Source organism: Suncus etruscus, chromosome 15, assembly GCF_024139225.1.
Source record: "Suncus etruscus isolate mSunEtr1 chromosome 15, mSunEtr1.pri.cur, whole genome shotgun sequence".
NCBI lineage: Eukaryota > Metazoa > Chordata > Mammalia > Eulipotyphla > Soricidae > Suncus > Suncus etruscus.
Window position 1 is genome coordinate 82,638,968 of NC_064862.1, and position 19,873 is coordinate 82,658,840.

At 56.1% G+C, this 19,873-nt stretch overlaps 2 protein-coding genes across 3 annotated transcripts in view; both read left to right on the forward strand.

The window, feature by feature from the left end:
• Positions 1-6,881, forward strand: part of PALM (paralemmin) — a 29,352-nt gene extending 22,471 nt beyond the window's left edge. Inside the window, exons 8-9 of one of the 2 annotated variants that reach the window (XM_049788740.1) lie at positions 539-670; positions 5,093-6,881. In XM_049788740.1, the coding sequence (XP_049644697.1) occupies positions 539-670; positions 5,093-5,619 (659 nt within the window). In that variant the 3' untranslated portion in view covers positions 5,620-6,881. The remainder of the gene's footprint in view (positions 1-538; positions 671-5,092) is intronic. The other variant, XM_049788741.1, reaches the window with a different exon arrangement.
• Positions 6,882-14,580: 7,699 nt separating this feature from the next.
• Positions 14,581-19,589, forward strand: MISP (mitotic spindle positioning). Its single transcript, XM_049788236.1, has 5 exons — positions 14,581-14,603; positions 14,685-16,339; positions 17,091-17,209; positions 18,207-18,245; positions 19,393-19,589. The coding sequence occupies exons 2-5, from the start codon at positions 14,722-14,724 to the stop codon at positions 19,480-19,482; spliced, it is 1,866 nt and encodes a 621-aa protein (XP_049644193.1). The 5' UTR covers positions 14,581-14,603; positions 14,685-14,721; the 3' UTR covers positions 19,483-19,589.
• The last annotated feature ends 284 nt before the right edge of the window (positions 19,590-19,873 follow it).

Here is a 19,873-nt window from a genome sequence, read left to right on the forward strand (position 1 = left end):
TGCTCTGACTCATGGAGGAAAGAGGGGACCAGTTCCTCCAGGGAGCCTAGTTTATGACAGGCTCTTAGTGGGGTGACACGTGCAAGTGGGGATTTCCAGGAGAAAGGCATGTCCAGGAAGCTTAGGCTGAGGAGGTTAGGCCAGCTCTAGAAGGTGACAAGGGCTCCCCCAAAATACAGCATATTCCCCTTCCCCAAAAGCAAGGGCATTTTCCTGACAAGGGGCCAGAGCAGGACAAGGACAACTTGGGGCTCGTGGGCGCCCTCTGGCGTCCGATCTGGGAACAACCTACAGCACCTCCAGGGATGGGGACCAGGATGGGGGGCCGGAAGGAGACAGGAAGAGGCTCCTTCCAGGGGGGCTGCCAGGCAGGGGGGCTGGCGCCTCCCGCAGACCCAGACTCAGACCCCCGCCCGGGACCCCGCCTCGCTGCCTGCCTGGCTCTGCACTGCGCCCCTCACACAGCCTGGCTTGGCTGCTGCCCGGCGGGTGGGGACCCCTGGGCTGCACCCCCGGTAACGGGCCTCTGTCGTGTCAGCCATGTACTCGGTGGAGATCACGGTGGAGAAGGACAAAGTGACCGGGGAGACCCGGGTGCTGTCCAGCACGACTATGCTCCCCCCAGACCCCCGTCCCCAGGGCATCAAGGTGTATGAGGACGAGACCAAAGGTAGGGACCCCCCATACCCTGCGTGGGCCTCCCCCCTCTGGGATGCTGGACCCCACCTACCCCTGCCCAGGAAGCTCTGGGGGTCAGACCTGGTGAGGGGTTCTGGGGTTCAGATGGGGTGAGGGGCTCAGCCCATCTCCTCCAAAAGTTCTCAGTGGTTTGGGGGTGGTGATAGTACACATGGATTCCAGTTGGATCCCTCACCCCTTAAGGCACTCTTGGTGCCCCCATTCTCTGGGCACTGTTTGGGAGGCTTCTCCCTTAAAACCGTCCATCAATGGGGACTGGAGCAGTAGGACAACGGGATGTCCACTTGTCGACCCTGGGTTCTATCCCCGACATCCTATAGGGCCCCCTGAGCTCTGCTGGGAGTGAATTCCTGAGTGCAGAGCCAGATGTGGCCCCACCCAAAAGCACCAAACAAATGGACTCGAATCCCCGGAAGAATCCAATGTGTGGGGAAGGGTCAGAGGCCCCCAGCAGGAAGTGGTGAATTGGTAGTGGGGAAGGGCATAGCCCATGTGCGTTGGGGACATAGAGGGAGGGGAGAAGGGGCTACGGTACTGAGCTTTGGGGCATTCTGTGGGTGCTTCTGGTGTGGAGTACAGGCTGGGGAGCTGTCTACAAGTATGTGGGGGCTGGGCTGGAGCAATAGCACAATAGCAATACCCCACAGGGTAGGGCTTTTGCCTTGCAAGCTGCCGACCTGTGGGTTTGATTCCCTGGTATCTCCTGAGCCTGCCAGGAGTAATTTCTGAGCCTAGAGCTAGGTGTAACCCCTGATTAATGCCAAGTGTGGCCCAAAAATGGAAAATAAAAAGAAGGATGGGGGCATGTGTCCAGAACTACAGAAAGGAACATAGAGGTCCCAAAGCTGGAGTCCTGGGGCCATGAGGAAAAGTACTTGCTTGCACACAGCAGACCGGGTTAGATCCCTGGCATCCCCTAGGGTCTCCTGAGCACCATCAGGAGTGCAGAGCCAGGTGTGAACATCACGAGGTGTGGCCCAAAATCTCCCCATAAGAAGCAAAGCTGGGAAGATGCCTTGTGAAAGGGTTGGGACAGACTTTGCATGTCACCAGTTGGGCCCTGGAGCACTGCTGGTGTGACCTCCAAACCTAACAAACCCCCAATCCTCTCCCTCACATTCACATGGGGAAGCTCATCATGGGGAAGATCATGATTCCTAAACCCAACAGCTGCCTGCCTGCTTGGGCCCTCAAAACCTTTTCTTCTGGTATAGAATGTAAATTGGGGGCTGGGGGCCCCCACCAAGACCACAAGGCCAGTGTACCTTCATTCTAGAGCCTTCCTGCCAAGTTTCCATCAGAACTGAGGCAAGCAGGCTCCCATGTCAAGACACTGTACCCAAATTTGATCCCCGCACTATCCAACATGTCAGCCTTGGATCCACATATGATTAGTGGGACTCACCTCGGGAGGAATTCCCCTGGCCCCTGGGCACTGTTTGAGGAAGCCTAGGCCAGAACAAAGGCAGGGGCAGATCCATGTTATGGAGTGGCGTTCTCTGTGCAAAGCAGGTGAGAAAGTGCTGCTGGGAAGGAGACTTTGTCATACAGGGAAGGAGACCCATTGTCCCTCTAAACCTCAGTGACCCCCCCAGTAATCCCCAGTCTCTACTTCCTTTTTTTTTTAAATTTTTGGACCACATATGTCGGTGCTCAGGGGTTCCTCCTGGCTCTGCATTCAGGAATTACTCCTGACAGTGCTCAAAAACCCTACAGGGGGCGGAGCAATAGTGCAGAAGTAGGGCATTTGCCTTGCACGCAGCTGTCCGAGGATGGACCTGGGTTCGATCCCCGGTGTCCCATATGGTCCCCCAAGTCAGGAGCAATTTCTGAGCACAGAGCCAGGAGGAATTCTTGAGCGTTACTGAGTGTGCTCACCCCCCCAAAAAAAAAATACACTTTAGGATGCTGGGGATTGAACCTGGGTTTGTCACCTGCAAGGTCAGCCAGTATTATGGCTGTGTTATGTATAATGGCTCTGACCACTTTCGATCTGTGTGTGTGTGTGTGTGTGTGTGTGTGTATTCTAAAGTTTCAACTCTAAGATTCCCCGGGGCTGGATCAAACCCTGGCGTCCAATAGGGTCCTGCGAGACTGCCAGGAGTGATTCGTGAGCACAGAACCAGGAGTAATCCCTGAGCATTACCTGGTATGCCCCACACCCCCAAAAATATATTTCTAGGATTCCCACCTTGTGTGTGTGATGGGGGGGGATTGGCTCTTCCCCTGTACTATTGGGTTCAAAGTCACTATCAGGGCTCTGAGCCACCACACAGCGGGAAGCGAACTGACCTTGCAATGTAGCCAATTTGAGTTTGATCCCCGGAATCCCATGGGGTCCCCCAAGCCCCATCTGGAGTGATTGCGGAGCTCAAGAGTCAGAAGTCAGCCCTGAGCAACACTGTGCGGCTTGAAAATCAAAACCAAATACTAAAATATAAATAAATAAAAGTTGGGGGAATGGGGTAAAAAAAATAACCTGGTCGGTGGCCCCATTCACCCCTACCTATCCTGGGTGGGACCAAACGTCAGGACCACCCAGCCAACTTCTCAGCCCGGTTTTAAAGGTGCTCCTTTAAAAATGTGGGTGTATTTTTATTCCTCTGGGAGCAGCATCCAGGGTGGGCGGTGGCGGGGTTCCCTGAGGACATGCAGAGAAGCATGCAGAGTTTCTTCACAAGGGGCCAGCAATGATTTCTTGGGGGTGGGGCTGGGAATGATTCGTCCCAAAGGGCTGGAGTCAGGCTGGTTCTCGGTGGTCTCGGGTTCCATCCTCTGCAGCCAAAACAAAGCAAAACAAATCTACAAAAAAAAAAAAAAATCTTGGGGTGTCTAATCCCATCCAATTCTGCCATAGTTTGGAGGGGCAAGTGTAGACCCCAAGGGATTCGAACTTGGATCTAAACTGTGTGTGCGCGGGGGACAGGGAGAGGTGGTCCCGGAGGAGATGGTCCACTCCGCCCCACTCCCTGGTTGCTTAGCAACCAAGAAGCCGATTGTTTCCGTGGCAACCGAGGGTTCAGGTTCCCGAATTCCTGTGTCTGGGGGCAGTGCCCGGAATACAAAACTGGGCTCCTTTCACGGTGGCCTGGGCAGACACACCAACCCCTTTGGGCCTCCAGGCCTGAGGGCCCCGCACCCCTCACTGGGCCTTTGGCAGGCTTGGGTACATCACTTCCCCCTGGCAACCCGCCAGGGAGTGGGACCCTGACCTTTGGCCGGGTGGAGGCCAGTCTCCCTGGATGCTCTCCAGGGCCCTACTGATGTCTTAACTGCTGGCAGCTGGTCCTGGAACACTTGGGAAGTGGCGGGCCAGGGACATTCGGGACAGACACAGAGAATAATTGCTGGGGCCCAGAGCCTTAGGACGGGAAGGGAGCTCCCCTTGAATGTGGCCAACATTCAAGGTAGGAGCTCCAGCATCTCCTAGGGTCCCCCAGCACCTCCAGGAGTGATCCCTGAGCTCAGAGCCAGGAGCAATTGCTGAGCACTGCTGGATGTGGCCCAAATTTCCCTAAAATAATTATCCATGCAGAATTGCACCCCAGCGTGCAGCTGGGTGTCTGAACCCTAAGAGAGTGCAGGAAGCGATTAGGCCCTACTGGGTAGAGATGGTGGCAAAAAAGTTTTGTTCTGGCTACTCCCAGCAGTGCTCAGGGATGACTCCTGGCTCTGTACTCAGGGATCACTCCTGGCAGGTTTCAGGGGACCCTATGGGGTGCTAGTCATCGAACCCAGGTCAGCTACGTACAAGGCAAGCACCCTCCCTGCTGTACTATCACTTCCAGTTTTGTTTTGTTTTCTTTTTCTCACTGTAGGGCTTGAACCCAGGGCTAGGCAAGTGCTCCCCATCAGGGCAACTGGGTTCCCACCCGGTTTTGAAACTAGAATGAAGCCATTTGCTTCCTGAGATCCTAAGAGGCATTTTCAGGCACCAGAATGAAATCCAGCAGCTTGAGTGCAGGCTTTGCATATCACACAGGGTTCAGTCACTCTCTGGTCCCCAACACCTTCAGTAGTGGCCCCCTTTTTTTCTCCCTTCGCCCTAACCCCCAGAACAGAGCTGGGAGCAGCCCCTGGACGGATTTGAAGTCATCACAAAGAGCTTGACCCGAGGCCAGAGAAACAGCAGGGAGGGGAGGGTGTTTATTTTGTACATAGTGACCCGGGTTCCATCCTGGGCACCCCATGTGGTCCTGAGCCCCCCAGGAGTGATTCCGGAATGCAGAGAGCCAGGAGTCAGCCCTGAGTGTCTCGGGGTGTGCTCCCCCAGTTTTTTCCCAAAGAAATCCAAAAACCCAAAAGGTGCTTTAAGTGCCTGGGATCTGAGAGGCTGAGAGCAGACAGGGGAACATACCTGCCTCACCACCCCATCTCTTGTCCCCGTCCCCAGTGGTCCACGCCGTGGACGGTGCCCTGGAGAACGGGATCCAGCCCCTGAGCTCCTCCGAGGTGGACGAACTGATCCACAAAGCCGACGAGGCGACGCTGAGTGAGACGGAGCCCCGGGAATCCCGAGCCGAGACGGTGCGGACCACGCCGGCCCGGCGCGAGATCACAGGGGTGCAAACCCAGCCTGGGGAGGCCACATCGGGGCCCCCTGGTGTGCAGCCAGGCCAGGAGCCCCCCGTGACCATGATCTTCATGGGCTACCAGAACGTGGAGGACGAGGCGGAGACCAAGAAGGTGCTAGGCCTGCAGGACACCATCACGGCCGAGCTGGTGGTCATCGAAGAGGGGGCGGCCGCTTCCAAGGAGGCCCCAGCACCGCCCAACGGCAGCGCCGCCGAGCCCCCCGCGCCTGCGGGGTCCAGAGAAGAGCAGCCAGTCGGGGCTGATGCACCCGCAGGAGGCGGCGGGGGGGAGCCCCAGGACCTGGACGTGAAGAAGCAGCCGTGTAAATGCTGCTCTGTGATGTGAGGTGACGGCCTCGGTCCCGTCCTCCCGTCCATCTGTCCGTCTGTCCATCCGCTGACACCCACAAGCCTGTCACCCGCCCACCCCACCCGCCGCCACGGGACAAGCAACCTGGCTCCTTGATCCGGAGGTTTGAGGGGTGGCTGGAAAGAGCGGGACAGGGGGATCCCCAAAACGCTGGCACCACCCCACACACAAGCCTCTTCCGTCACCCCCCTTTTTCTGGTGCCAGGCAAAACCCGGTAGAAGACACCGCAGACCTGTTGGCCCCTGAGTTGAGGATGACATCAGCTTCCCACAATCCCCCTAGCAAATCCCCAAATGTGGTTCACTGAGGTCCCCGCTGGTGGGATGGGGCCGCACCCCCTCATCCTTTTGAGGTTCCCCTGTGCCTTCCTGCCACCTCCAATGTGGTCCCCGCGGGGACAACCCACCAGAGGGGGATCGGGGAGGCCCAGGATGCTGTGGGGGTCCCCAACCCTGGGCTGGCATCTGGGGTTAGGGTTTGATTGATGGGGAGATGCCTGTGGCTGAAATTTGGGGCACCTTTTCACCCAGGATTTAGCCCGAGGGCGATGGAGTTGGAGAGTGGGGACTTGGGCTATATCCCCACTTGGTTGCCCTTGAGCTCTTTGGGGATCAGCCAGGCATCCGAGCTGTGCCCCCACCCCTAGAGAGGACACCCCAACTTCTTGTCCTGAGCTCCAACCACCATCCCACTGGGCACTCTGTCCTCCTGGTGCTAATTTGGGGACCCCTGGGTGGGGCTACACTGGCCCTTTTCCCAGCCTGTTTGGACCTGGGTCCCCCCCGCCCACACCCAAGTGGGGCCTCCCAAAACCTCTGTGGGTAGTTTCTGGGCAGCATTGGGGGTGTTTAGTGTGGGGCAGGGAGGTGCCCCCAGGGTTGGAACTGGAGACCCCCAATAGGCAGTCCAGCCCTGTAGAAGAAGCCTGTTCCTGCAGCTCTAGGGGAGCAGAGATGCGTTGTGGGGGGCTCAGTCCTAGGGGCACCCCACCCTGGGCTGGGGGTAGGGGGTTTCCTGTCCCCCCCCTCTCACAGACGTGCTCTGCTGACTCCCGCCCCAGCGTGGTAAGGAGGTGAGGCTGCGTGGGCGAGGGTCTGGGCTGTGGCTGGACACCCCTTCACCCTCTGAGTCCTCCAGCTAGGAGATCCCAAGCTCTGACCCTCAGCTTCCACCGCGTGCCCAGGCCCTGCCCCGCCCTTCCCCGCTCCCCCCAAAGAAATAAACTTTGTTGACAGCCGGTTTTGGTTTTTGGATTAATGGAGGGTGGGCAAGGGCCAGAAAGAGGGGGTAGGACTCTGCCCCTCCCACCTGCAGGGAGACTCCGGGTACTTCTGCTGGGGGGCATCGAGTCCCTGCTCGCCACTGCTGTGCCCCCCCACTCTTGTGCCCTCAGACTCTGCACCCAGCTCACCTGACCTTGATCAGTGCAGCTGCCACCCCCACTCAGGACCCGAGGAACCCCTGTCATCCCAAAATCTAACCTGCTAGAACAAGTGGACACTGGCGGGAGAGATAGCATGGAGGTAAGGTGTTTGCCTTTCATGCAGAAGGTCATTGGTTCGACTCCTGGCATCCTATATGGTCCCCTGAGCCTGCCAGGAGCGATTTCTGAGCATGGAGCCAGGAGTAACCCCTGAGTGCTGCCGGGTGTGACCCAAAAAACAAAACAAAACAACAACAACAAAAACACAAACAAGTGGACACTAGAGAATATGAGCAAACCCTCTATCTTGACTTGGCTTTCTTTGGGGTCCAGACTTGGCAGTGCTCAGGCCTGACTCCTTGCTGTTCTTAGCAATCATTCCCATTGGTGCTCAGGGGACCCTATAAGTGCATGGGCTTTAACCAGGATTGGCCTCATGAAAGACCAGCGCCTTAACCCTGTACTGGCCCCTCATTTGGGTGAACGACACCCAAAGGGTTTTAGGACTCACTCCTGAATTTGCTCAAGAGTCACTCCTAGAGGGACTGGAGCGATGGCGCAAGCAGTAGGGCGTTTGCCTTGCATGTGCTGATCTAGGACGGTCCACGGTTCGATCCCCCAGCATCCCATATGTTCCCCCAAGCCAGGAGTGATTTCTGAGCACATAGTAACCCCTGAGGGTCACTGGGTATGACCCAAAAACCAAAAAAAAAAAAAAAAGAATTACTCCTGGCAATGCTCCAAGAACCCTACATAAAGCCATTGAATTGAACCCGGGTCAGCCACATGCCAGCACCCTCTCCGCTGTACCCATGGGGTACAGGCTTAGAGTTCCCACGAGCCCTAAGGGAAGCACTGCACGATACCCCCACTCTGAGGACAGGGTGCCCAGGGCTGAGATGAGTCCAGGCATGGACCCTGCTTGTTCAACAACCCTGGCCTCCTGAGATTGCCCAGGAGAGACTCAGACCTGTAGGTGCCCCTGAAGCAGGGTTGGGAGGTTTTGAGATGATACCAGCTCCTTGGGCCAAGGGGCAGCAAGCGAGGTGCAGTCTGTGCCTGCCCTTGCTGCCTGCCCACCCCTGCCCGCCTGCCAGCCCGCCTACCCTGCCCGGATCCTCTTTCTCCCTCTGCCTCTGGACTTTGTTTCCTGAGCCCAGGTGGGGCCCAGGCGGGTACACCTGCTCCCCGGGGCGGGGCGTCCCCTGGCAACCCGTGGCCAGGGCGGTGCCCGAGTCCCTCCTGCCGGCCGGCAGTGCCCAGCTCAGAGGCGGCAGGAAGCTGCTGGTGAGGTGGGGACCTGGGGCTGGGAGCACGGGGGATGGGGGACAGGGGATGGAGGGTCCCCTGGGTTCTTGTGGGGACACAGGATTCAGGTGACAAGGGGCTTGGGGGGCAGGGGCTTGGGGGAACAGACAGGAGTCTGGCCTTGGTGCCTGGCCTGGGTGCATGCTGGACACCGGTGTGATGATTTGGGGCACAGCTGCTCTGAGCATCTTCTGGTACAGTGCTTGTCTACTGAGGCCTCTCGGACTCTGTGGGGTCTCCTAATCCCCCTCTACAGGTGACTCTCACACCCCCGGGCCCTCTCTATTTTTTTTTTCCTCTCAGGATGGTTCTATTTGGTTTGGTGTTTGGGCCACACCCAGTGGTGCTTAGGTCTCTGCTCAGAAATCGCTCCTGGTTTGGGAGACCATATGGGGTGCTGGAGGATTGAACCAGCGTCCGTTCTGGTTCAGCTGTGTGCAAGGCAAATGCCCTACCACTGTGCTACCACTCTGGCCCGTTTCGGCGGTGTTTTGGGCCACACCTGCAGCGTTACCAGGGGTTACTCCTGGCTCTGTGCTCATAAATCGTTCCTGGAAGGCTCCGGGGACCACAGGGGATGCTGGGAATCGAACCTGGATTAGCTGCTTGCAAGGCAAAAATCCTACTCGCTGTGCTATCGCTCTGACTCCAAGAATGTTCCTTTTTTATTGTTATTGTTTTGGGGCGGCTGCACCCAACAGTGCTTGGTAGATTTACTCCTGGGTGAGGTGCTCAAAGCTGACTCCTGATTGTGTGCTCCGGGATCACTCCTTGTGGTTTCTGGGGACCCTGAAGGATCCTGGGGATCGAACCCTGGTTGACCATGTTCAGGGCAAACACCCTCCCTACTGTGCCATGGAGTATTTTTCTTTCTTCCCTGACTGACTGGGCAAAACCTCAGGCTACTGTTTGCTACAGGACAACTGAACTGAAAGAGCTTCTGTGGCTGCCCTCGGCCCCTGAGGCTGCCCTTGGCCTCCACCTGTATTAGGGCCACAGCAAGTCTTTGACCTCAGGGCAGAATGATGGGGTGGGAGGGGCAGGGGTGTCGCTCCAGGGACCATAAACTCAGTTTCGCTCTGATAGTGGGACAGGGTGAGGCCAAGAGCCAACTCAGAGCGACTTCCTGGAGGAGGCAACCAGCTGAGAAACTGGCTTAGTCTCTCATTTTGTGTCCCAAGTGAAAAATCTCTTGCTCTCTGGGTCACATCCAGCAGTACTCAGTGCTGACTCCTGGCTCTGTGCTCAGGAAATCTCCCCTGGTGGGCTCAGGGGAGCCTATGGGATGCCGGGAATAGAACCTGGTTTGGTGGTGTGCAAGGTAAGTGCCTTCCTCACTGTGCTATATTGCTCCAGCCTCTATTGAAAATGTTTTTGTCTGTTTATTTGTCTTTTTTGTTTGTTTTTCATTTTTGTTTGTTTTGATTTTGGGTCACACCCAGGAGCACTCAGGGGCTACTTCTGGCTCTACGATCAGAAATCGCCCCTGGCGGGCCCGGAGAGATAGCACAGCAGCGTTTGCCTTGCAAGCAGCCGATCCAGGACCAAAGGTGGTTGGTTCGAATCCCGGTGTCCCATATGGTGCCCCGTGCCTGCCAGGAGCTATTTCTGAGCAGACAGCCAGGAGTAACCCCTGAGCACCACCGGGTGTGACCCAAAAACCCCAAAAAAAAAAAAAAGAAAAGAAAAGAAAAAGAAAAGAAATTGCCCCTGGCAGGCTCGGGGGACCATATGGAATGCTGGCATTTGAACTACTGTCCTTCTGTATGCAAGTCAAATGCCCTACCTCCATGCAATCTCTCTGGCCCCTTATTTGTCTTTTAAGCCACACCCAGCCAGATTCAGGGCTGACTCCTGGCTCTGAGCTCAGGGATCACTTCTGGCTGAATTTAGGGGACTGTATAGGATGCCAGAAATGGAACCCGGGTCAACAGTCTCCCCATTAGACTGCCTGTCGCTTCAGCCCCATTCTGGCTTTCAGTGAAGAAAAATCAAGTCGGCCGAAATGGTGCTGTGTGGCTTCTATAGCGTGTGTGTGTTTTTTTTTTTTGGGGGGGGGGGTGCACACACACACCCATCCTCTCCAAGGAGGGGTCCTTGAGCCACCAGTGAGGTGACCTGTCAAGGCCACCCATCCCATCATGACCCCAAACCCTGCCCTGTAGATGTCTGAATCACTCAGACACGGCCTCTCCCTGCCGCACCCCACCCCAGTCAGCAGCTGCCACTGGCCTGAGCACTCTTTCCGGGAGGCGAGACCGGCACAGACAGTCGGCAAATAGGCCTTGTTTCCCCTGGGCAGCTCAGGGCTGCTGGTAGAGGGGTCAGGGTTGGGCTGGAGCTGGAGTCCAAGACTGGCACCCCAAGCTTGGAAGATTCACGGTGGAGATGCTGGGGTCCAAGTAATAAGTAACACAGTGGGGAGGGTGCTTGCCTGACTTGTGGCTGACCTGAGTTTGATCCCCAGCATCCCAGTAGGGTCCCCCCAAGTACCGCCAGGAATGATGCCTGAGTGCAGAGTCAGAAAGGAGTTCTGGGCCCTGTCCCAGTTGGTCCCAAAACAAAAATATAATAGGGGACCACAGAGAGGAAATGAGAGAATTGAGACATTTGTGTTGGGGTTGGAGAGGGCACTTGCCTTGTATGTGGCTGACCTAGGTTCCATTTCTGGCATCCCCTGGGGTACCTGAACCCACCAAAAATGATCCCTTAGAATAGACTCAGGAGTCAGCCCTGAGCATTTTGGAGTGTGACCCAAAAACTAAAAAAAATAAAAAAAGTTGGTCTTGGGCCTGGAGAGATAGCACAGCGGCGTTTGCCTTGCAAGCAGCCGATCCAGGATCAAAGGTGGTTGGTTTAAATCCCGGTGTCCCATATGGTCCCCCGTGCCTGCCAGGAGCTATTTCTGAGCAGACAGCCAGGAGTAACCCCTGAGCACCGCCGGGTGTGGCCCAAAAACCAAAACAAACAAACAAACAAACAAACAAACAAAAAAAGTTGGTCTTGGGGCCAGAGTGGTGGTGCAAGCAGTAGGGCATCTGCTTTGCGCGCGCTCATCTAGGACGGACCTCAGTTCGATCTCCTGGAGTCCCATATGGTTCCCCAAGCCAGGAGTGATTTCTGAGCACATAGCCAGGAGTAACCCCTGAGTGTCACCAGGTGTGGCCCAAAAAGCAAGCAAGCAAACAAACAAACAAACAGTCTTCTTGTGGCTGATTCTTTTTTGTTTTTTTGGGCCACACCTGGCATGCTCAGGGGTTACTTCTGGCTGTCTGCTCAGAAATAGCTCCTGGCAGGCACGAGGGACCATATGGGACACCGGGATTCGAACCAACCACCTTTGGTCCTGGATCGGCTGCTTGCAAGGCAAACGCCGTCCGGGCCCTGTGGCTGATTCTTATTGGATCTCAGACATTGGATCCCCTGAGAGTTAAGAATGACTCCAGGGGCCGGAGAGATAGCATGGAGGTAAGGCGTTTGCCTTTCATGCAGAAGGTCATCGGTTCGAATCCCGGCGTCCCATATGGTCCCCCGTGCCTGCCAGGAGCAATTTCTGAGCACAGAGCCAGGAATAACCCCTGAGCACTGCCGGGTGTGACCCAAAAACCACAAAAAAAAAAAAAAAAAAAAAAAAAAAAAAAAAAAAAAAAAGAATGACTCCAAAGGGCCCGGAGAGATAGCACAGCGGTGTTTGCCTTGCAAGCAGCTGATCCAGGACCAAAGGTGGTTGGTTCGAATCCCGGTGTCCCATATGGTCCCCCGTGCCTGCCAGGAGCTATTTCTGAGCAGACAGCCAGGAGTAACCCCTGAGCACTGCCGGGTGTGGCCCAAAAACCAAAAAAACAAAAAAAAAACAAGAATGACTCCAAAGCATAGAGCCTGGAGATTGCCCCGAGCACTTCTGGGTGTGGTCCCTAACAGAAGGAAGAAAAGCCATGCCCCCCTCCCCCCATATTCTGAGTCCCCATAGAGACAATCCTCCCTCTTACATGTGTGAGATCTGGGATACAGCTGGGATAGATTCCCACAACTAGTCAACCTTTCCCACTTTGGATCCTGGCTTCTTTTATTTTGGGGGGAAGCAGGGGGTGTCCCAGTGGGACTCAAGTTGTCCAACAAGAACTTCTTCACCACCAGCGTGGTGGCGCTAGAGGTAAGGTGTCTGCCTTGCCAGCGCTAGTCTAGGACGGACCGCAGTTCGATCCCCCGGAGTCCCATATGGTCCCCCAAGCCAGGAGCGACTTCTGAGGGCCTAGTCAGGAGTGTCGCCGGGTGTGGCCCCCCCAAAAAAAAAGAACTTAAGGGGCTGGAGCGATAGCACAGTGGGAAGGCTATTTATTTGCCTTGCATGTGGCCTACCCAGGTTCGATTTCTGACATCCCATAGGGTCCCCTGAGCCTGCCAGGAGTAATTTCTGAGCGCAGAGCTAGTATTAACCCGAGTACTGCCAGGTGTGGCCCAAGCCCCCTCCCCAAAAAAAAGACCCAGACGCTCTGGGTCCTGAAGATTCAATGTTGGGGACTCTGCAGTGCTGGGGATCCCCTCCAGTCCATTGAGCTGCTGTGTCTTTCTCCTTACTGAACACCTTTCTCGCAAATGCCAAAAGAGAGGATTTCCAGGATTGTTTGGTGGGTTCAAGCCAGGCTCAGTAGGCCGGGGCATACTGGTGGGACTTCTGGAGGAAGTGTCCTATGTGGGAGAAGAAAGAGGGTCAGGTGGAGGGGAGGACCTCAGTGGGCTGTGGGAGGCTAGAGGCAGCCAGGAGCCATCTTAGCAGGGTCAGCAGATCAGGAGTCCAGCCGGGAAGGAATTTGAACACTTTGCTTTTGCTTTTGCTTTGGGGCCACACCCAGCAGTGCTCAGGGGTTCCCCCTGGCTCTGTGCTCAGGGAACCCAATGGCATGTCAGGTCCACTGTGGCCAGTGGCCTGCCTGGTGTCCTATGGCTCCAACCCAGAAGCCTGACCATTTCCAGGCAAGGCCCATCCCTGGATAGTACAGTCAGGTCAAAGTTCTGGGCATTGGCTGGTGGGGCTTTAAGACTTGGGGTGGGGTGGGGCTGTGAGGAACCCGGATGCTAAAGGCGCCTCCCTTTCCCCCCCCCCATCCCCACCCCTCTCTTTCTCACCTCCCCCCCCCCCCCCCACCTCCCTCCGGAAGCGGAAGGCTGGAGGGAAAAGTTAAAACAAACCTTAAACAAAGGCGAGCACAGTTCTGTCTGTGTCTCAGAGAGTCAAGCCCATATGCTGGGGTGGGGTGGAGGTGGGAGGGTTCAGGGACAGTGTGGGGGTGGCGTTGGATCTGGCCATAGCAGGCTGAGGTCTTTAGGAACAAGAGAATGGGTTTCTGAGACTGGTGGGCAAGGCCCTTTTGATGTCAGACACACCTGGAATGAAAGGCTGGGTGTGGAGTGGGCAGGGGAGGTTGTGGGTATCAGGAAAGGCCGAATCCAGGTGCTCAAGGGATATGACGCTGCTGGGGTAAAGTGTTAAAGCATGGGATTGGGACAGAATAGATTTGCAGTGAGTCACTTATGACCCCTGTGGATTTTATCACACCCACCAAACCTGTTGTGTGGGAGATGAACAGGAAATTCCCGAGTTTTCCAGTAAATTACAAAATTACATTTCTTTTCTTTTCTTTTTCCTTTTCGGGCCTCACCCAGTGGTGCTCAGGAGTGACTTCAGGTCCTTTGCTCAGGGATCACTTCTGGCAGTGCTTAGGGATGCCAGGGAATGGAATCTGGGTTGGTCTCATGCACTCAGGGGTTCCTCCTAGCTCTGTACTCAAAGATCACACCTGGGGGCTGGAGAGATAGCACCGAGGTAGGGTGTCTGCCTTGCATGCTGCTGACTTGGGACAGACCTGGGTTTGATCCCCCACATCCCATATGGTCCTCCAAACCTGCCAGGAGTGTTTCTGAGTGCAGAGCAAGGAGTAACCCCGAGCACTGCTGGGTGTGGCCCCCCTAAAAACCAACCAACCAACCAAAAAAGATCATAGCAAACTCAGGGGACCCTATGAGATGCCAGGAATCGAACCCAGGCAGGTCATGCATAAGGCAAACACCCTTCCCACTGTACGATAGCTCCAGTTCCTCTGTTTTGTTTTGTTTTTCTTTGAGGGGGGGCCACACCCAGCAGTACATATGACTGAGTCCTGTCTGTGCTTAGGAATCATTCCAGGCAGGGCTCAGAGGACCCTGTGGGATGCCAGGAATCCAACACGGGTCAGCACCCTCCTCTGCCCTCCCCTACTGTCCTCGCCCTTGGGCCCCCTGACCTCCTGCCTGTTCTCCCTTCTCTTGCAGCAAACCCAGTGTCACCCTTGCCTCTGTTTCCTAGAAGATGGACCGAGTCACTCGCAGGCCCCTGTTTGGTGTCTCTTACGCTGCCCGCTCGGGTCTGGCCCTAGACGGGGACACCGGCCACATTTTCCGACAGGTGGGCATCGGGTCTGACGATGGCCCCTGGCAGCAGGACGAAGTGTGGCCTGCGGACCCCTGGATGGCGGAGCCTGACATGGTGGGACCCAGGACCACCTCCAGCCATTGGGCCCGGCACAGTGCTGAAGTGGACGAAGAGGAAGCCATGAAGACGCGCTTCTGGGGTGCACCAGATGCAGGGCCTAGTCGCCCTAGCCTGGATGGGGCGTCTGGGGAGATGGGCATGGCCAGGAGCAGCAAACCCCAGGGATCCTGGACCAGCCCAGAGGTCGAGCTGGCTGTGGACAGGGAACAGATAGATTTCTACAGTGCCAGACAGCAGTTTCTCACTCTGGAACGTGCCAACAGCACTGGCACTGGGTTCCCTCCAAGGAGCCCGTCCAAAGAAGCGGTCCTGCCACTGACCCCACTGACCCCCAAAACCTGGAACAGGCCTGCCCCAGCCAATACCCGAATCTCAGCCCCGGCCAAGTCGCCCAGGACGACCAAGCCGCCGCCGATGCCACCCATGGAGGAGAAGCGAACCCATCGTGGGCCAAGTGGGCCAAGCCTCAACGGGACGGACGGGCCTGTGCAGCCGCCTCCAGCCGAGACCCCCATTGAGCGCGAAATCCGGCTGGCCCAGGAGCGTGAGGCAGACCTGAGGGAGCAGCGGGGACTGCAGCGGGCCCAGAACCAACAGGAGCTGGTGCAAATCCGGGCACCGGCTCGGCAGAAGCAGCTGCTGCTCGGGTTGCTCGACGGGGCAGACGCCCCAGTGCGCCCTGAGCGGGGCCGCGTGTCACTCTATGTGCAGCGGGATCTGGAGCAAGAGACACAGCGCGAGGCTGAACATCGCCAGCACCGGGGCCTGCCCAGGCCTGGCAGCCGTGCCCCTTCTCCTGACTGGCCCCACGAGGGGAGCTCCATCATGCTGCCACTTTCGAGGCTGCGTAGAACCCAGAGTTCAGATTCTATTCTGGACCTCTCCCAAGAGGCCCCAGCTTCTTCGGAGTTCAGGAAAGTGAATCGGATCCCAGCTAGCGCCTATCAACCCTTCCTCAATTCCAGCCCCTTGAAGGGGCGCGTAGGGGTCCAGGCAGCCTCCAGCACCAGCAGCAGTGTGGCCCGTCCCCAAGCCACCATGGGCCACCTGCGTGCCTCCCAGGGCCTAGGCTGGGACTCTGGCAGGGACTCTTCTCAGAGGAAGGCCCGGAGTACCCAGGTGGAAGGCCGGCAGGCGAGAAGGTCCCCCCGACAGGCCCATGGGGCAGTGCTGAAGAAGGAATATTTCTTCCTGAGACCCCTACGTTTCCGGGTCCCCGATGTGCCATCCCACCAGGAGATCCACGAGGTCCCGGCTTGGAGGCTGACCCGATCATCGTCCTCGGAGCTGCTGGAGAAAGAGGTAGAGGAGGTGCTGAGGCGGGAGCAGGCCCTGAAGGAGGAGAGGCTCAATGCTTTGTACCCCGAGATCTTTTCCAAGTCCATCGACTTTGATGGCAGTGAGCCCACCTCCAGAAGTTCGTCCCGGGCCTCAGGTAAGGGGAAGGGTGGACGGGGTGGGCGAGGGAGAAGCAACAGCAGGGAGTTTGAACCCAGCTGAGTGTATAGGGGACCCTGAGGGAGCGACCCAGGAGGGAACCCCGAGCTCAGAGCCAGGAGTGATCCCTGAGCACAGAATTAGGAGTGAGACCTGAGCACCGTTGGCACGGATATCTAAAAGAGAAAAAGAGGGGTCGGAGAGATAGCATGGAGGTAAGGTGTTTGCCTTACATGCAGAAGGACAGTGGTTCGAATCCTGGTATCCCATGTGGTCCACCGCCTGCCAGGAGCGATTTCTGAGCACAGAGTCAGGAGTAACCCCTGAGCGCTGCCGGGTGTGACCCCCCCCCAAATAAATAAAAGAGAAAAAGAATGGGCCGGAGTGGTGGCGCAAGCAGTTGAGCACTTGCCTTGCATGCGCTAACCTAGGATGGACCACAGTTCGATCCCTGGAGTCCCATATGGTCCCCCAAGCCAGGAGCAATTTCTGAGTGCATAGCCAGGAGTAACCCCTGAGCGTCACCGGATGTGGCACAAAAAACAAACAAAAAAAAAGAAAGGACAACAGCACAGCAGGGTGGGAGCTCACCCTGCATGTGGTTGACCCAGGTTTGATCCCCAACACCCATAGGCTTGCCCAAGCCTGCCAGGAGTGATCCCTGAGCACAGAGCCAGGCGTCAACCATGAGCACAGCAGGGTGTAGCTCCCCTCAAGAGGCCCCTTCTTGACTCTTCACCCCTTCCCAGGCACCATGGGCAGTTACTCGGTATCTGAATCCTTCTCCGCTCCCGGCTACCACTCGGGGGTGGTATGGTCGGTGGAGGACCCATCCGATGAGGTCTTCACATCCAGGAAGGATCAGTGGGTGAGTTGAATCTCCCTTGCCCGCAGAATCTCCCTTGCCCCAGAAACCCCAGCAGAGCTGTGAGCCCTGGCCGGGCCTGGGTTTTCTCTCAGGTGAGATGACGCTTCACAGAGTGTCCCCTAAATAGGGTCCCCCGGCGAGATCATCACCCCCACCAGGACACATTCTGCTACAAGGAGTGGAATAAAGATGAGGGACTAGAGTGATAGGAGAGCAGAGAGGGTGTTTGCCTTACATGCGACTGACCCGGGTTCAAGCCTCAACATCCCATAGGGACCCTGTGCCCCACCAGGAGTGACTCCTGAGCACAGAGCCAGGTGTAACTCCTGAGTACTGCCAGGCATGGCCCTTAAATACACACAAAAAATAAAGAAATCTGGGGCCAGAAAAATAGCATGGAGGTAAGGTATTTGCCTTGCATGCAGAAGGATGGTGATTGAAATCCAGGCATTCCATATGGTCCCCCGAGCCTGCCAGGAGCAATTTCTGAGCTTGGAGCCAGGAGGAACCCCTGAGCTTGCCGGGTGTGACCCAAAAACCAAAAAGAAATAAAGAAATAAAATAAAGAAATCTGAGCCAGAGTGATGATGGCACAGGGGGGAAGGAGTTTGCCTTTCACATAACTCACCCAGGTTCAATTCCCAGCATGACTGGGATTGTTCCTTGGGCCTGCCAGGAGTAATTCCTGAGCTCAGAGCCAGGAGTAACCCCTGAGCACTGCAGGGTATGACCCAAAACAAACTGAAATATGAGAAGAAAGAGTAGAGCTGGCGAAATCATAGACTAACCTGGGTTCAATTCCCCAACATCTCATAGACTCCCCCAAACACTGCAGGAGTGACTTCTGAATGCAGAGCCAGGAGTGACTCCTAAGCACTGCTGGGTGTGGTCCCAAAGCTAAACAGAAGAATGGGGTTGCCTTTGCACCCCTCTTAGTGCTCCCCCTCTGAGGTACAGCCGGGCTGGGCTGGTTCCTAACTTGCGTCTCTTCCTGCAGTATGCTGGCCTCAATCCTGCCGACCATGTCAACTCCCAGGTGAGTGCGAGTCTGGGGGTGGGGACTGGGCTTGCACTCCCTTACCTCATGACCTCAGAGCCTGTCACCAGGGCAAGCAAGCAGAAGGCCATCTCTTTGAGGCCGGGTAAGACTAAGAGCATGTTTTGCTGTGGATCTGAGGAGCCCATTTGGGTTTCTCCTGGAATTGAATCGCAAAGGCCAGACAGAGCCTGAGCAATAGGACAGCAGGGAGGACTCTGGACTGGCACACGGCCAACTTGGGTTCATTTCCCAGTACCCCATAGGACCCCTTGAGCCCCAACAGATGTGGTCCCCGAGCACAGAGCAAGGAGTCAGCCCTGGGCACTGCCAGATATGGCCTTAAAAACAAAACAAAATGGGGCCGGAGAGATAGCATGGAGGTAAGGCATTTACTTTTCATGCAGAAGGTCATGGGCATCCCATATGGTCCCCCGTGCCTGCCAGGAGCAATTTCTGAGCATGGAGCCAGGAAAAACCCCTGAGCACTGCCAGGTGTGACCCAAAAACCACAAAAAAACAAAAAACAAACAAACACAAAAAAGGTCTGGAGCAATAGCAGAGGGCAGGGAGTTTACCTTGCATGAGGCTGACCTGGGTTTGATTTTTGGCATCCCTTATGGCCCCCCAAGCCAGCCAGAAGTGATTCTTGAGTGCAGAGCCAGGAGTAACCCGAGTGGGCCCGGAGAGATAGCACAGCGACATTTGCCTTGCAAGTAGCTGATCTAGGACCAAAGGTGGTTGGTTCGAATCCCGGTGTCCCATATTGTCCCCTGTGCCTGCCAGGAGCTATTTCTGAGTAGACAGCCAGGAGTAACCCCTGAGCACCGCCGGGTGTGACCCAAAAACAAAAAAAAAAAAAAAAAAAGGAGTAACCCGAGTGCCACAGGGTGTGGCCCCCAAAAGCAAACCAACAACAACAAAATAAAACCCAAGGTCAGACAGATGTAGGAAGGTGCCTTTCCTGCTACTGAGCTCCAAGGACAGGAGCACCTTTCTGGTCATATTCCAAGGAATAGGGGTTCTGAAACAGAGGAGGGAATGTTTCTGCCTAACCCTCATCCCCATAACGGGCGCCCTACTGAACTGTGCATGGTAGGAGGAGTGTTTCGGGGTGTTCATGGAGGATTCATGCCCACCTCTGCAGGTTCTGGAATCCACGTGGGTACCACGGCACAAGAGCTTCATGGCCCAACGCTGGGAATCAGGTCACTATGCCAATAAGGATGAGAATTGAGACAACACCCCCTGTCAGAACTGACGAGACCCACTGCCAGTGAGTGGCTCCCCTCAAAAAAAGTGGGTTCTCTGAGCATCCAGAACCAGAGCCATGAACCACCTGCAGCTCCCCAGCACCCCCTTCCCACCATTCTGTTCTCGGCTTTTCCTGGAGAAATTTTTCTTCGTCCTGGCTCCCGCATGCTGCCTACAAGAAATCCCCTGCCACTGAGACTTTGCCAAATGCCTTTTGGGTCCAAGAAGAAGGAGACCAAACCTCTGAGGTCCACATACAACGGTTCCCCCTACTCCCCCAATATTAAAGGCTGATCTGAAATGTTGGGTCTGGAGGTAGCCCAGGTCAGCCATGGGAGTCACTTTGGAAGAAACTTGTATTGTGCTGGAGAGAT

Excerpts from the sequence above, each read along its gene's own strand:
- MISP (XM_049788236.1), top strand. The coding sequence starts at position 14,722 with ATGGACCGAGTCACTCGCAGGCCCCTGTTTGGTGTCTCTTACGCTGCC. Across the intron at positions 16,340-17,090 it reads AAGTTCGTCCCGGGCCTCAG|GCACCATGGGCAGTTACTCG; the intron begins GTAAGGGGAAGG and ends ACCCCTTCCCAG. Across the intron at positions 18,246-19,392 it reads CCGACCATGTCAACTCCCAG|GTTCTGGAATCCACGTGGGT; the intron begins GTGAGTGCGAGT and ends CCACCTCTGCAG.